This window comes from Magallana gigas, chromosome 8 (genome assembly GCF_963853765.1).
Source record: "Magallana gigas chromosome 8, xbMagGiga1.1, whole genome shotgun sequence".
NCBI classification, from domain to species: domain Eukaryota; kingdom Metazoa; phylum Mollusca; class Bivalvia; order Ostreida; family Ostreidae; genus Magallana; species Magallana gigas.
The window spans coordinates 15,904,892-15,923,493 of record NC_088860.1 but is presented as its reverse complement, the minus strand read 5'-3'; the positions used below and the strand labels follow the sequence as shown (position 1 = coordinate 15,923,493).

General features: G+C 33.4%; 1 protein-coding gene across 8 annotated transcripts in view; it reads right to left on the bottom strand.

Moving 5' to 3' along the window:
* LOC105320706 (nucleolysin TIAR) overlaps positions 1-18,602 on the bottom strand; it is a 49,722-nt gene extending 31,120 nt beyond the window's left edge. For 2 of the 8 annotated variants that reach the window (XR_004602454.2, XM_011418752.4), the window contains exons 1-7: positions 18,487-18,602; positions 18,373-18,404; positions 14,510-14,606; positions 12,551-12,580; positions 11,815-11,841; positions 10,262-10,285; positions 9,858-9,953 (exon numbers count right to left, since the gene is read on the bottom strand). Coding sequence is in view for 1 of the 8 variants with exons in the window: in XM_011418752.4 (XP_011417054.1) it covers positions 9,858-9,953; positions 10,262-10,285; positions 11,815-11,841; positions 12,551-12,580; positions 14,510-14,606; positions 18,373-18,404 (306 nt within the window). In the remaining 7 variants the exon portion in view is untranslated. Of the gene's footprint in view, positions 1-9,857; positions 9,954-10,261; positions 10,286-10,856; positions 11,763-11,814; positions 11,842-12,550; positions 12,581-12,769; positions 12,916-14,509; positions 14,607-16,696; positions 16,716-18,372; positions 18,405-18,486 lie in introns of those variants that run through there. The other 6 variants (XR_004602456.2, XR_004602459.2, XR_004602455.2 and 3 more) reach the window with 6 other exon arrangements.

Here is an 18,602-nt window from a genome sequence, read left to right as displayed (position 1 = left end):
ATCCACTACCAACCACTGCTCAGATCTAGCAGCAGGAAATGGCACTGTAGAATCTTATCAAGAGGACTATGATTTGGTTTTGAATTGAAATATTGATTCAGATGACAGGAATTCATATCTATGCACAACAATGAATAATTTACAGCAGCACTTTTTTTTTTCGTCCTTCCTCCAATATGATTCTGAAAGCCTTTGTTTCTCTTATGGAAGAACGCAGAAAAAAATAAAATAATAGGGTAGTGCTAGGAAGAATCATTATTAGAGTAATTGTGAAGCTGCCACAGTGCACAGCAACCAATATTTGCAAGGAAGTTTTAGACTAAAGCATTTATTATTCATTTCTCCTAACAATGTAATGTTTGCAGTAAATCTATAGGCACTTGAAATTTCACCATCAAAAGTCATGAATTGTTTATAAGATGCTGAAAAGAGAAGCAATAAATATAGGTTTTTGTTCAGGCCACGCTACCATGTTCTAGATATCCCCCCGGAATCATAAAACTACAAAATGTTGTGCTGTGATGCAAGAATTTTAGACATGTAAATTTTACACGCTGAATTCAAACAAATCAAATAGGTTTAAAGAACTCTTTCAATCGCTTCACAATAAAAGTGGTGTTTATATAAAATAGACCACTGTCACATAACAAAGGATCCTACGGGAGGAATACAATATCCTTCATCATCATTCAAAGTGAAAGGCATCTGACAAGACCAAAGCATGCCAGTACATGCTTGCCGCTAATATATTTCAGGACCTCCACACAAATAAAGGCGTCACTGCCAACAATGCACTAAAATGGAAGATAAAGTTTATTTGTCACCCTACGTCAGTTTCTCCAACTATATAACCAGAAATATTTCAATAACTTTTCTTTGGAATTGGGTCTACTAAGAAATTTTTTAGAAAATAAGCAGTTTCTTTCATAATCTTAAAAAGCACCAAATACACCCAAAATCTATTTACCGTGCTTATATTCATCTCAGAACCACACGCCAAAACTTTCTTTACACTACTTGAAAACAATTTTGAAAGCTTATTCATGTTGACAATGAGGATGAAATATTGGTTAAGAATGTAAAATCAAGATTTTATGCAATAGCTATTTAACCATTACTTTTCTTTATGAGCAAATGGAAACTGTTGCCAGCTGAAAAATAGGATGTGCAGAGGTGTTAAATAGAGATTGCTGATTAATGACATTAATAATTAAACACTTGTTTTTGTTTTCAGACCAATTGTCTACATTTGTAATTAACAAAAGGAAAGGTCCCCAGGCCCATGGGCATAATGTGGCCGCTGAAAGGGCAATAACTTAGAGTGTTTTCTGAAAGTATAAACCAAGTACCTGTTTGGGGTTGAAACTGAGATAATAGACTCAAGTGCAATCTTGCATCACCTGATTTTTTTCTAAAACCTCTTCATTTGACATTTTTTCTAGCAAGAAGAAGATTCTTCATTATCAGAGAGAGAGAGAGAAAGAGAGAGATTCTCATTTCAAAGACTATATTATGGATTCAGAGTAATGGTAACTTATTAAGATCTAAAGAATAGTCTCTTTAGTAAACTGAACTACAGGATTTACAACTAAAAACTTGAAGCATATCAATGGTAACAAAAGGCAAGCATCTGTTTATGATAATTAGAGGAAGATATATTTCAGAGAAAAGAAAGGGTGTGCATCGGATAAATCTTTCCTCTATCTACATACAAAACAAATGGATATTTAAAAGCATGGCCAAATCAAACAGAGGGCTGACAGATAATAGGACTCGGTCATTTGATACCAGGAAAAAACCATGGCGAAAAAAAATTCTGCTGGTTTTTTCCTCCACAAATATCATGAATCTTTTCACCATTATTGGAAATTGATAACTGAAATAAATGCATTAACAGGAGACAATTATCGGCAGTGACGCTGGGGCTGGACCAAAGCTTGTGACCGCTTTATCAGCCATTTTATCAGGGCTTCACATGATCGGGTTACAGTCTACATGCTCCCGATTTCCGGTGGAATCTACGGAGCTCCGAGGATCCCTATTCATTTACCGATGATCTCACTCATTATGAGCTGTCAAATGTGTCAATAATTACCGGTCAATGGTTATCACAGGGCTGTGATGATTGATGTTCAATGGGTATCTATCCTACACCACAACAGCCTGGCCCCGTCAAACTGTCCCAACAATTAATATCACGCCATCAATATAACAGCTTTGTTTTTCAAAGTGACCTTTCACCCCATTAGACCATCCATGTTTAAAATGTTTTTATCTTTGGCTTTTTCCCTAATTGAAACATCAGTTTTTATAAAAAATGCATTTTTCGTTACTGTTTTTCATATTTAGTAACTCTTCTTCATTCTTTGCAAGGCCACTGGACACATTAAATACACAATATAATTCAAATAAATCAGCATAACTTTCAGAAAAATCTTCCAGCAAATTTACACATCTATATATATTTCTGTCTTTAAATATCAACCACAAAATTTGATGAAATTCTATTCCCTGGTTTTAGAGAAGTTGCACTGAAAAATTGTTTCAGAAGTATATTGAAGATTTGCTTAAGACTTTAAAAGTGACAAAATACTTGAAAAGACTACAATATTCCTGTAAATATGCACATTTACACAAGGCGTTCTAATTAAAAACAAAATGAAAAGATAAAGGAATGGAAATTTGCTGCAAATATGCATCTTATAACATCATGTTCTTATCATTTGATGAAATTCTGTTCAGCAGTTTAAGGGGAGTTGCACTGACAAACTATTTCAGTACATGTAATACAATAAATAAAAGCAAAAATTCTTAAATCGTATGAAGGTAAAATTTCTGTGAAAATAAAAGAATGGTATTTTCCTGCAAATATGCATATCCCCACATCATCTCCTTATAATTACAAAGTTTCATGAAATTTTGTGCATTGGTCTAAAAAAAGTTGCACCAAAAAAAACATGACTGACTTACTGAAAGACTAATTTTTTTTCTGCAAAGCTAACTACATTCATACCTGCATGAACCACTTAAATTCATCTGCACCTAAATCATTTTTGTTATAGATATTTTGATAAAAAGATGAGCCATTACAAAGGTTTTTCATCAAATAATTCTACGAAATAAAATAGGTTGTAGTAACTTAAAATTTTAATATTTGAAATTCTGCAATAGACAATCAATTCATGTTGAATTACATGGATGGTTTTTGGGAATTGATTTTAATCAACTCTCCTATGCAGTTTTTCTGGCAAACCGAAAGTGAAACAGAGTTTGGACCTAAGCACAAACCATCACTGCTGACAAGACTTAGTTCTTGAAAATAATAGAAAAATTCGATGTAATGTATGCTGAAGCATTGTTTTTCAAGGAAACTTAATTATCTACGAACACTTTGAAAATGGTCAGATTTTATATAATATGAACAATTTAGATATTTTGTAGCCTCATGTGTTCCTACGCCAGAGTTTAATAAAGTCTCGTTCAACCAGACGCTCGGCTGTCTCCGTAAATCTCCGACAAGCAGAGAGGCTCTCTTGCTTGTCGGATATTAACGGAGCAGAGCGTCTGCTTGAACGAGAATAGAGATCGATATCAATAGTGCTTGGATCCATACGATTTTTAGAATTGTTTCGATTACTAATACATAGTTTGAAATCTATCTTTAAATATTACACAACATGATTCATATGGGGTTTCTCGAAATTCTTGTCGGAAAAGTCTAAAAATTCATATAATAAAAAAGCGCATATTTCAAATACAGACTAGAAACTAACTGCCATGCAAGAGAAGTTGATTTTTAAAAAATGATAATCGACAAAATCAACTCCCGTCAGAACTTCAGTACTTTGATTTCAATATCTAGGCAATTTTGAATCATTTATTCATTCATAAATGGCTATGCCAAAGGCCATATTTCCCTAATGTTGGCATGCCAAGAGTGCATTTTATATCATTATTTTCTCAGCAAATTCAGAATGTATGTAAGCTAGAAACAAGATCATAAGAAATATCAAATGTATTTTTCTTTTCATTTTAAAGTCACACCACAGCTATCATATCAGCTTTTTGGACTGACACCCCTTTGATTCTAATAATTTATAGTACAAAGTGCATTTTGTCCATTATTCCTAAATAAGATGTGGGCTTAAAATTCAAAATATCTCCAGAGAATTTTAGAACACTTTAGTTCAACACAGAATTAAGAAACTGGATATTCTTTGAACATTCAAATCAAGTGCATGCCTATGTAACTACTGACACCTACCACTATAAAATGTTCAACTTAACTGTCATCCATAAAGAAACAATTTTGTTATGAATACATACTACAGTAAAACTCGGTTATAGCGAACTCCGAGGGACCAATGGATTTACTTCGTTATATCCGTAATTCGTTTTACTGATATAATAAATTCGTAATAATAACTAAAGCGAATTCACTGTCTACACGTTTTCTTTTACCAGACAATAATTTTTGTTAATTGCTCGATTTAAAATAAAAATGCATTACTTTGATACCTTTAATAATCGGATTGTGAATTGAAAAATATTTATGAAAATAAATTCATTCGAACTATTATGTTAAATGGTAGTGCAAACTTTTTTAATTGTGAAGAAATTTGTTATAAAAGTGTTAAATTTTGTTATTATTCACCTCTATGGGACTCTACATGAATTCGCTATATCCATAAATTCATTATATTCAAATTTGTTATAACCGTAAAATTTTGCAAAGATTTGTTAAGAATTTTACTGGGGACTCAAAAAAACTTCGCTTTATCCAAGAATTTGCTACACCCGTGTTTGTACTAAAAAAGTTTAACTGTAACATACAATAAAGTTGCACTATCCTATATCATTTAAAATATTTTATTTCGCTATTGAACCTTTACGTATAATCTGCTATCTAAAAGAGATTTTGAAAAATTAGTGGTTTTCATAAACTGCCTATGTTTTAATCATCTTATTTGCTTTCAAGATGATTATTTGTTGAAGTTAAAAGCTCTGAATACTTCTTCAATTGATTCATACATTCATTAATTTCATCATTCTATATTTATTTTTCCACTTCTAGATGATAATTAATACCATAAATCTTAACTTGCTTTGAATATTTCTTGAATGAGGTACTGTAGCTCCAACAATTGATTAGTTAGTAGATATTGTTCAGTGTTTTGGGACCCCATACAGCTTCAGACTAATATCTGCTGCCAAATATATCCAAGGTTTGATAATATACACTTAACTTTTATGTCTCTCCATATGAAAAAAGGCAGCAATAAGAAGCCTCCCATATTGAAAGAGAAACAACAGTGAATGATTTATAGAGTAATTATTATTGTACCATAGAACTATGGTGTGTTTCAATATTAGTTCTTCTCTTTATTTCATCAGAGTTTTTGCTATTTTTTATTACCCCTGTGAACTATATCAGATTCCTCATTAACACAGACCCAACCTCTCATTAATTAAAATCAAACGAGTTTTGCAATGAAAAGTGACTTTCCGTTTCACATTATAGGTTCTGACACTTCAATTACAAAAAATATACTCAAGGTATTAAATTCTAATTACAGGGGAAGCCAGAAAGATAAGTGAATTCAACGGCAGACACACTTCTTTAGCTTCAAGAAATCGTCAGAGAAGTATGGCTATGTCCGTAATTATGGCAGGATGATAGAGCACCCCTCAGTCCCTTGAGAGGCCGCGTTTGTTATGCCACTGGGCCCAGTTGAAATGTCAGATTCAAACAGATAAAAAAGGAGGAAACTTTATGGAAACTGTCCAAGCTGCCATTCCTGGCAGATCCCCCATTTATCAGGAACCTCCTCTGTGATCAATCCATTTCCTGTGATCACAGTTCATACAAATTTCTCACCTTCTCAATTCACCAGGAGCCTTATATAAAGCACCCCGGAGAGTGGATCTATCCCTATCCAGACAAATGCTTGTCTACGGTAGCACCACTCATATTTTCCATTTACTTCTTAATTTTTATTTTTTCCCTCTCTTTTCTCATATCAATTGTTTATTTCGCTGAATTTCTCTCTTTGCCATAAAATATTTACAAAAGCACACAATAGTTTGAGAGAATTCTTACTTAATGCGCTCCCAGTGGAGCACATGCTAGCTTAAGGCTCTATAAACATTCTATATCTCTTTCCTTGAAATCTTTTATTCAAGAGACTTCAATAAACATTTTATATGTCTTTCCTTGAAATCTTTTATTCAATAGACTTTCCTTGAATATATTATTGGCGAAAAAAAAGTACTGTGAATTCCTTATCTTATGCGAGTACTTAATTCTATGATTCCGCTGTTTTATATCAAACTGCAAGAATATAAAATTGTAGGGACCAATTTTTTGTTATAATGAAATAGAATTCCAATCTAAATAAAATTAAATGTTTTGAAATAGGAAGCCGTAGCGGATTCAGAACATTTAATTTTAATGAGATTGATATACTGTAAAATGAGAAAATTTAGTGCTTGCATATTTTAGCGCAAATGCAGGTGCCAATACTTAGTGCAATTAAATTTTAGCGCATGTACATTTTATTTTAAAAGGGCTAAATAAAATATGTATGTTCTTTTTTTATCAATGATAACACCAAAATTTCAATTCCGAGTTCCCTCAAGCACATGAACACAACAAATTATCTAGCGAATACAGTAGACCTGTCGTTTAGAATTATACACTCACTTTTCTCAGATCAAATAGATAAATTTTAAAAAAATCATTTATTGGTGATGGGGTGTAATTTTTGTTGGTAAACAAGTTTCAGTTATCAAACTTTGGATTTAACATAGCGAATGGGATAACAAAAGAAAAGTTCCGAAATCAAAAGTAAGGGAAATCTAATGCTCTAATTTCGTTCACCATGAGCGAATCTTCTTTGCAGTTACTTCACAAGGGAATAATAAAAACATGGGTATCATCTTATTACTTTTATACCTGCTAATTAGAGAGCCAGAAATTAATCGATTATGCATTGCAAATGTGGACTATCACCACACTTGAAAACATTCTTAACCTCGAGGCGCTAAATGGAAGTGACACGGGGAAAAGCCCAGTTTTGAAGGTGCCATTTTTAGGTACTAATAAGCTATAAAATTGAAATAAATTATGTTTCGACATAATTTACTAGATTTCTTACATATGTTCTCTACATATAATATCTGTGTAATTGTGTTAACAAACAGAATCGACGTCCTGTCTAAAATTACATAAGTGCACAATTCTTGTATTAAAAGGGACTGAAGTTATTGTTCGGTAACTTGAAAAATAATAATACACATGAAAAAATTTTGGCTCACTATTAATTTTGGCGCTCAGGGGCAGTTGCACCAAAAGCGCCAAAATCAGTAGTGTGCCACATTTTCTCTTTAAACAGAAGTCCAAAACTGTCTGAAAAATAGAAGCGATATTTTAAGATCTGCGATGGTTGGTTCTCAATATTTTACTTTGATAATAATTCCTCGTATTTAATATGGAATCTGCAATATCTCACATGTACCAAAGACTTGTGGGAGAAGAATAACAGCTTATTCAGTGTGAGCGTGTTTTGGATTTAACATTGCAGCAAATAAACTGTTGACTGTGATTTACCAAATAATGTCCAATATCATTTTCTAAATCATCAATCAAGTCTTGCTCTTCTCTTTCTTGGGACTTGCAAAAAGAATATGGTAAGCCCATCAATGAACTGATCATCCCCTGCCTTTGGCCGCTTCTGACCACTGAACCTGGCATTTCCTAAATCACATTACTGGCCCTTCTTCATCAGTGAGTTGCTTTCTTATTCTTGACTAAAACGCCTGGAGGTAGAATTAGTTTATAAGGTGTTGATTTAAAAGGAGGGATTAAGATTTATTGATCTCGGCACAGCAAGAAAAAAATACTAGGAAAATCCTGTGTTATTTCCTGGGATAACAATTCTTTCTTCTTCTCCTTATATTGATTTCCCTCCCCTAAGATACAATGAGCAAAACATACTGCACATTTTCTACAGGAATTTGAATATGAGAGCAACTGTATTCTCAAGGGATCTCTGCAGTTGACAGGGACCCTGGCAAGTCTTGGGAAAGTTTGAATGAATGGTTATTAATGACACTGTGATTCTTGATGACGTCCCCAGCATATTTCCCAAGATTCCAATAAATTCAAAATTAGCCATTCCTTGCTGATGAAAAATTAGGGAAATTGTAATTACTTATTGTCTCTGCCATCCACTCATTAAAACCCAATCAATGGAAATGATGATCAATATGCATGTAAAAATCAAATTAGTGGAAAATGAAAGCTGATTTATTCATAACACCAATATAAAAATTATCAGCCAATATAAAAGGTAAGAAGTTCAAACTTTGACCACTGAAAAGAAGTAAGAGAGGTAACTCCGATTCCCACTATATTTGAGAGAGAGAATCTAGTGAAAATTCTCTTTTTGCAATTTCAACTCAGAAAATGGATCGATAAACGGTTACCGTAATCCGGTGAATATAATACGCACTTTTTTCCAAGCATTTTTTACAGTGAGAAAGGGGTGCATATTATACATCCCTATGGGATTTGGACATATTTTTCCCTAGGTGAATCACGGGATATCGTACTTCAATATTACCTATGATATTAGATATACCTGGAAATCAGAATAATTCTTTGCCTCTTAAAGTATAGCAATCCTATATAACCCAATTACCAAAATAAATAGAAATACAAGAGGAAATAAAAGGGGACAAATATGCAGCTCTGACATTCAGACACGAGAACCAAATCAATATGGACAAGTATATATATATGATTGTTTTATTCATTAACAGCCTTTTGCAACAAATTATCTTACAATGAAATTGATGTCTGAAACGAGTCCTGGTGGGATTTGGTAATAGCTGTTTAATTTATTGAAGCCAAAAGTATTTTGCAAAGCAACTTTCATCTCCATTTACGACCCTCAATCGTGTCTCTCTGTTCATTTATTTTTAATCGCAAATGATGATTTACTGTGCACTTCAGTGAATGCAGTTGCATCCCATCAGTGTCTGACTTGGTGCAGCAAAAGTCAGTAGATGACATAAGCATATTTTCAAAGTATTATATTTCTTACGTATGTTGCACATTTTTTACATCGTGACATTTACTGCCTATAAAAAGAGCTGATGAGACAAAAATATCTTATAGGATTAATATTCCAACTGAATCATCCAAATCTACAGTTTGGAGTTTTACTACTTTCTGTTCACCATATAATCTTAAAGCAGTATGTTTCCTATAATGCTATAGAATTTAATGTTACAATAATATTCTTTTTATAGAATTTAATGTTACAACAAAACATTCTTTTATAGAAAGTATTATAGGATTTTTCATATTCATGATTTTGTGTTTTTTATATGATTGTTTTCCATTACATCTGATCAAGTATTCACACTCATCTCTCAATGATATGTAGTAGATATACTGTATAAAGTTTATAATTGCCTACTGATAAAAATGTTTGCAACTTTGCATTATGATTCTTTTCATAGCAAGCCTTATAAACATTAGGCTGATTTTTAATGAGTTATAGCAATATTTCCCATATCCAACTACCTATTGGTTTCCAAGGCATTGTAGAGGCCCTTACGAAGTACAAACTGTCTAAAACACACTTTTTTATAAAAAAATATCATCTAATGTACAGTAAGTGCTGAAAGTAAAATGGTGTTGCTGAAACTTACCAGCTTACCCCAACTTACCTGCTTACCCTAACTTACCTTTCACAGCCTTAGTCAGCTCTTCCCAAGCTTCAAGCTTTTTTCATACGAAACCACGACCTATATGACACATAACACAGACAGACAAATATACAACTTACTCTTCCTAGGCACATTCTCTTATTCATGGCAGCAAGGGCAGCGGCAGCTGAACCATGGTCGTAGAATTCCACGAAGCAGTATGGATCCACTGGCCCCTTAAAGAGTGAACAGATCAAGTTAGAATCTTAAAAACAGCAACACAAGCAATGTCTACTGCTAAATGGGCAAGAGCTCTGGGGGGCTCTGATTTATCAAATCCCTCCCTCCAAGTTTAGTTCACCTATCTTTCTGGTCTTTTTGAGAGATTATTCATTGGTTTGTTTGTTAACTGTTCTATTTTCTTAATTTTTTTTTTAACTCTACCCCCTAACCCCATTTACAATTTTGTATAGCTTCTTCCAACCTCAACTGTGAATTGTTTAACACATCTGTGAGACAAGCTATGTGGTAAAAAGTCACTTACTTCCACCGACTCCATACTGGAACTCTTCATTGAGGGAGGAATATAAAAAAGAGGTCAAAGGTCATTCTCCTTAAGAATCAAATGAAGGATTAACACTTATACACGTTGTAAAACTTAGATAATACTACAGAAGGTTAATAATTCTATAACACAGAGAAGAAGAAAAATGGTACCTTCCATGAACTTTTTCTTTTCCTGCTTTTTCCCCAGTTGAGGTTTTGTTTTTTTTGTTTTTTATCTCAGTAAAAATAAAATTGGCTTACCTCCCTTTTACAGCACCCAAAGGGCAGAACATAGCTCTGACTTAAGGATTGTTTTATTCTATATAGGGGCAAGTTTTAGCTACAATTAAATCAGAAACTTGATGGGAAATCCAGATCATAAAACAGTTGGAAGTCATGTGACATAGCAATGCGAGGTGTACACTTTCAGTCTTAGGTCCAGTATAACCAACTTCTGACAGAAATTGGGTCAAGAGGTACGAAAATGTGATAAAAAGGTCTAACCTGCCTCAAGCCTCTGCCTCAGCTGGGTTACTGAACAATACACACAGTTAATATGATTATGATACAATAGTAAAATAAATACATCTCACATGAACAGACAAAGCTGGAACTTTGGAAATCACTGGGATTCCTCGTTCCCTGGTCCCGCTGCACCACCCGGCTGTAAAAGCCAAATCAAGTCTCCTCAGTTCTCTTGTCTGAACACAAGGCGCTCCTTAAGGGAGCACCTGATAGACACTATCTTTACACAAATGGTCAACAAGTCAATGCTCACTTCAGATAGCTAGGCACCTGACATAGAGCAGACATTTTGTTGTGGATTTCATGAAAAACTAAGGCACAACCAAGTACTGTTGCTCACAAATTACTAGTTTGTACTTCCCTAGTGTTTCTTCCCCCCAAAAAGAGAAGCATTTGTCCTATATATATATGATATGTTTGGAAGCAAACTACCACTCCTCAAGCAGCTTATTCGACTCCTCCCTCCTGTATTGCATTGTACAATGTACACAATTGGGAACACTTGATGGCATCCTTTAGTTCCTGGTTTTAACCATCAAGTCACATACAGAGAAGAGTGGACTTTTCATAAATGTATATTAAATATGGTGGGTTTAGAGGGTTTAGATTCTGGAAACACATATAATGTAACTTGATCTGACACTTAATCGTAACAACCAACTCATGTCTATACAAATAATACAGTAATAGGATATCATTAAACAGATTTTTCATTTATGACATCCTTTGAAATTATCTTTAAAATAGATTAATATCCACAGTTGGTTTGAATTTTTGTCCAATAAAGTCCACATTGCTTTACCATCATTTTGTCTCTCATTATTTGGCTTTTAAATTTATCACTTTTAAAAATGCACATTACAAATGATTGCATTTTGCCATTTGATGAATTGGTTTTGTAATTTTTCCTTTGTTTTATCAATGATGCTTAGCATTTCCTTTTTTTCCACTTGTAGGTGACAAATTAGAGCAACTTTGTTCAGCATAAGTTAAGTATCAAAGGAAACGTAAGTAAATTCACAATACCTCATACCCTGGCCCGTATCTTGCTTCCTGGAAAATATGAAGAAAATCATTGAGCAAAATCCAGACAGTGGCGATTAATGTACATAAGCCATGAAATGATGCCGACCAATTCATGTATACAGTGATAAAGCAACAGATGTCCATGCAAATACAGATTATAAGGAGTTAAGACAGTGTTTTAACATAATAAAATGTCCATTTAAGACTTATCCATCTTAATATGTTTCACTTTTTGGTGTCATTAAACAAGGGATTTTTCAAGAAGGATTAACATGCTGTTTTTTCTAGACGTATCATTTCAGTTATCACTTCTGTTTAAATCAAGTATAAATGTATTTTGTCATCTATGTCTATTCTGATCTCATATTGAGTAAATCGGTATACGGGGCGAGTTATGCAAACACCTTAAGGCAATATCATCATAGCAAGTCAATCGATTGACGAGAACATTAATAAACTGTACATGACTAACTTCTATTTATTCAGATCATATTCATGTATAATACTAAACTTTCATTAATTTTTTAAACTGTGATCTACAAACCATCTTAACTTTCATAAATTGGTCAATGTCTATCAAGAAATATGGTATATAAATCAATGACTTCATGCATTCTTAGTTTAGGAGGGGGTGGGTGGGAGTACATGTACCTCTATACCCAAGATTTTCAGAAGTTTCTTAATTAACAATTAATATAAGTCTGATATTTGAAAGTAAAGACAAACAGTGACTTACTTCATTAGGATCTCTCATGCCAGGTGTGGTCTGAAAATAGAAAAAAAATAAAGTTACAAGGAAACAAATAAGTTACATAATCATTGTTAACAGACCACACATAAACTTCCACTAAAACTTAAAAAGAAAGAAATCTAATTTGCAAGCTTTTAAAAAAACCAATATGGCAAGGAATACAAAAAGAACACATTATGTGTTCTGGTGAAATGGGGGAGTCACCTGTATTAGATCACACCCGGCGGCTAGCTGACCTATATCTGTGATAGGGTACATGGTGTACTGGGGGTTGAGCCCCTGGGTGAGGCCCAGTATGTCTTCTATATTGATCCCAGCCATACACTCAATACATGTACCTAACACTGCACCCTGCTGTCCTAACACTCCACCGTATAACAGCCAACTTGTACAATGTGACTCATGACAACTAATTACATTCAATTACCGTCACCAACAGAAAAAATCGAGAGTATTCCGCCAGGCAGTTATTAGAGGTTTCATTGTTCTGAAAATTTTAACTGTCCTAAAATACCCATAATCTACCTTATTGAGCCTCGAGTCTAGTTCCAATTTCAGTGGTCTAATTTGCAACTTTAAAAACAAGTACAAATGGCTCAAAACGGCCGCTTAAGTTTTCTGTTTACATGCATGCAGCAATGTAGCACTGTAAGCATTTTAAAAAATTTCAATGCAAAAAAATGTTTATCATGTTACCATATTGTTTAGTATAATTTGGTTTTTAAATTAGGAGAAAATGGAACACATAAGATAGCCTTGTACAATCTGTTCATGTAGATTTTACCCTGTGAAAAGTTTGTGTGCAGGTAAATGTACTGCAGCAAAGGTAAATTATTGTGTAAAGTACATCTGAATTCCCAGTGATAACAGATTTGCGAACAAATTTCAAATTTTTAAAATATTCAACACCATAAAATATACATAAGTACATTGATCCCATGATATAAATGCGCAATATTGGAAGCTCAAACAGTTCATGATATGGACAACTAGCAAATTTTATTGACTAAAATTACGAATAAAAAGTTGATATTCATCATAGTGAATTTCCTGAAGAAAAAAATCTTTTTTGATGTATTTGCAGATACCGGTATATATTTTGCAAAAATTGGCAACAAGTAAAAAAAAATTGATAAAACATTACAAAATGTCTCAATATCGTTAACACAACAGGAAGGCAAGCTCAGCACTGTCATTGACACGAGATGGCAACACTTCCCATTGATTTATTAGTCCTAATATATCTGAGATATCAGTGATAAGCTCTATATTTAATGAAAAAGTCAGTGCATTAATGGACTTCAATCTCATTTTGAAGTAAATTGAAACTACCAGTATGTGCCTTGTTACAAAACACTGATGACAAATGTGAAGTTTTTTTCCCCCAACGATTTTCCACAGTACATCTTAATTTACAGCCTATTTGCTCCTGTTATTTGAATTTTTTGTGCTCTAAATAATTTTTGACACCTAGATGTGAATATTTTATGGACTTGATACTTCAATATTGACAATTTGATCTGTAAATCACCTGCTCTTACGTAGTACCCTGGTGAAACAGGAATCTAGCTCATAACTTTCTTTAATATCAAGGCATAACAAACAGATAGTTAAAACTTTTATTGATACCATTCCAAAAGTTAGACTGATTTCAAATTTTAAGATTAGACAATACCAATTCTTTGGTCTTGAGGCCAAGAGAACGGTTGCACATCTTTAAATTGGGACACAAAAATGATTGTCCCATGTAATGATAAGCACATCAAAAACATATTCTATTCATTCAACATAAACATTTGGAGCCCTAGCTTTCAAAGTTATGAACCATCACTATATAGGTCGATAAATTACCTTTTTAAACTCCTGTATGGAGTGATTAGGGTCTATATCACCATTAAAAACCATACTTTTATTTGTCATACATTAATTTTTTTGGTGTAATACCTCATGAATGATTTTACAACTCTTGCATGGTCCAATCTGTCCAAACAAGGCCATGATCAAGGTCTCTGTCACACTTGGGTCAAGGTTACCCACATACCTAAAAATAGAAAAGAAGTGCAACACTCAATATACATCATTCATAACAAAACCTCACTGAAAAAAAATCTTCAAATTAAGCAATGAAATCTATTTATTTCAAAGAATTTGTTTTATCAAGATTCAAATGATTTGTTGGGCAAGAGAGAGGGACTAAAAGTTCCCGCAAGGGAGGATACATTACCAACAATGCATCCCAGTGGACCCACTGAAACATGTAGTGTGTAACTATTGTATAATTGGTTGACTGAAATGTAAGCAGGTGTCACTGGCAAGCAAAATTAGAACTTCAAAAGCAAGTACATGCACCAGCATATCAAACTTGACATCTTCATACCAGTCTATATCATAAAACTGAAATCAATAGGCTTTATCTTGTGAAAAAATCTGCGTAAAATATTATGCATACAAAATTTATATTAAAGGATGAGATTTCATTCCATGTAGTACATGTATACAGGGGCATGGAATCATTTTCTAGTTGTCTAAAGTTTCATCCAACTAGGTCAAAGAAAGAGAAAATATGCTTTAGCCAAAGATTTCACCCAGAAATTTCTTGACCTTTAAACTCGATCCCAAACATTGGTTCAAGGTCACCGATGACCTCTCAATCAACAGTCTTTCAATAGGCCAAGTTTGAGACCAACTTGGAGAGAGAAAATATTCTCAGAAGAATTTTCAACTTCGACCTTTGATACAGATTACTGGTATTGATTTCTTTAGAAGATGTGTCTATATTAAGTTGCAAAACAAAACTCAAATAAAAAATACAAATTGCCTTTGAGACATTATACATTAAATTTGCAATAAAACCAAGAGACAATGAAGGTGTGATAAATCAAAAACTACCAACACTGAGAGTTTATTGTGAAGCTGAGCATCCGTACTAAATTGAGGCGTTGCGTTAAGCTGCAAATTTCACTTCACTATTTCAATTTATCTCTTGAAAATGCTATCATTTGCCAAATGAAATATTGATTGAAATGCCTAAAACCCAATGTCTGTTTGCTGAGCCTAACAATTCAAATCTGAATTTCAATTTCACAGAGAGAATAAAAACACATGAAAAATCAATTTTATCCCTACGAGACACTCCTGAGCTTTGGAGCTTTGTTAAAGGCTTAAAGCTGAACTTTCTATATCAAAAATAGACATTGATTGCACTTAACAAGTACATGTGTTCCAAGAACAATAGATTTTTACTATATTTAACATGACAATGTCCAGGGTTTTTTTTTTTTTTTTGGGGGGGGGGGGGGGGGTGGGTGTGTGGTTATGAGTACAATTTGATTTCACTATGATGATAATTGCAATTGTGTTAAATAGTATTCTATTTAATTAAACAGTTTCAAAATATATGATCTCTTAGGAAGGCACTTATATCCTAATTATTACTATAAGTATGTTATATTCACAGAACAACTCCATAACATTACACTGTGCTGTGCAATGCAATGCATGCGAAATTAAGAATCATAATAATTAAACCAAAAACATGATAAAGAGGGATTATTCTATGCTTTTTTTTTAACTAGATGGGGTTGTCTCTCTTTTTACTGTTACTTTACCAATTACCACAAGAAAGAATGTCATGTGCATTTATAGAAACATAGTTTTTTTTTAACTTTTCTTAAAAAGGGAAGGAAATCATTTGGATTCTCCATTCAATATAAGAGGGCCGAAGTTGTCTAGATACTTCACCCAAATTTTGAAGGGAACATAGAAGCCCACATTAATGAGACACAACTGTATATTAGCATGATCAAGCTTTATTCCATACAACTCCTAATCCTGATATGTATACAGGAAAAATTTCTCACCCCACCCCCCTTTCCAATTTACAGTCTGCAAATTCAAAACATGACTGATTGAAAACTTCATGACACCCGATTTAAATAAAAAACAAATTTTCAATATGGTAAATATAAAATATAGTACTAATTGGGCCAAAATTATAAATGAAAATAACCCTGCATACAGTTGGTGTCCAAACATGGTTAAGTTCAATAATTAGAATTTGGATAACACAGGAATAATAAAACCAAATAAAAATATCACTTAAAACTGGAATTAAATTACGAAGCAACTTACTAGTACCCACAAGAATTTCTGCAAGGGCTTTATGTCTCCTTGTTGGAACAAAAATGAAGATTATGAAGTGTGCTGTCATTCATGTAGTATTCTACTCAGCAAAGACAGGACATTATGTAACCTCTAACAGGCAGAATTCATTCACCAGCTTGGTTATTTCCTCACTTCCTTGTTGTCCTCAAAATGAACAATCTTTCCTGTGTTTTTAACCAATTTGCAATACTATATATCCTTTGAACACAACATAACTTAGTTTATAGCAGCACATTGCATGCACTCAGTAACAAGTGATCAAACAAATATAACATTTAAACAGCAAATCTTTTTCAGAAGTTTTTTTTTTTTGCAAAGATAAACAAACCTATGTGTGTTAATGCCTCAAAATGGCAAAAACAATTTTTTTAAAATCCTAATTTGATAATATCCATTACATGTATAAGTTCAAAATATTTATTCATGGTTAGATATTTTCTTAAAACCTTGAAATCTAAACCTCACTTTGACAATATCATCAAACATGCATTACAATATCTTGCATGCATATTTGTTGATGGAGTGAGATGAACAAAGAAGCAGATGAAGCTGGAGTTGACATGGTAAACATATCACATGAATGTTTGTGATTTTGATCAGTGCTTGTGAGGAAAGACCAGCATGAGCTGACTATGGACCAATTACTGTAATTGTAACAGATCAGTATTGAAGGTTTTAGGTGACACTTTGCTATGATTATTGTACTTTTGATCAAGATAGTTTTGAGTAGTCGGTATAAACACTATTGTATGACTGTTCTTAGTTGTGAAAAATTATAACATCAAGGCATATGATAGAGTTCTATCAAGATTGTTCTTATAATGGTGGGGGACAATCTATATGTCATCCCTACTTCTTCTGGCTAGTGGGTTTACCCATTGTCTTTATCGGTAGAGTGTTGGAATTGTATGCCAAAGGACCCAGGTTCTAACCCCAGCTAAAGCAGTATTTGTCTCTGGTACATCTGGTGCCCATGTTTAGACCTGGATGTTCTCTTGCTGTTAAGAGAGACTTTCTCTAGAAGTTTGCCCCACAGATTTTGATGACTTGAAACAATCCATTACTCTGAAATTTCTGACACACTGTGTTTGTTTAAATGTATGTAATTTTGATAAATAAATCGAATGTTTAACAGCCAGAATTTCAAGATCACTGGATTATTACATATCATATCAAATACAATGGCAGATTCTATGCTAGTTTTATGTTCCATTGTGAACCTATTTTAAGAGTACCTGGATATATTATCTTCCTGCTTCAGTTGTTAAAATTATAGCCCATAAAAGCCCTTTAGGATATCAGTCATTTATAACAAAGCATTTTCGTAGCGATTTGAAAGAAAATACAATATGAATATATGATCATATATCTGAAATATATCTGTGACCATCAGTTTCAGTTTTGTTCAGGAAAATCCCAAACTCTCTATCGAATGGGTTCAAGGTCTGTTCTTTTGCAGTGACTTCTCAAGCAGATAATGATCGTTGCCTCAGGTCTCGTTGCATACATTGAAGAATAATTCTAACAGAGATCAGACATAGTCATAGACTCGGAAAATTTACACATCGTACACACTACACTACAGGTACACGATGTTTTGATGATTGCCGGTGAGCAATATGGTGGTTGTTGACAGTACTTACAGAGTTCGTGGAGACGTTTCTTCGCTTGCCATCTGAAAGATAATGACACAATGTCAATGTTAAATTAGATATAAACATTCACTTCGAATAAAATACCATCAAAAATTCGCTTACGTCTGTGGAAAAACAATATTATGGCGACTTTCGAACAGGAAGTCCAATAACAAAATTAATCTCACGCGGAATTCTGGGATCGACTTTCCGATCCCGATCATAATCTTTTGGAATCT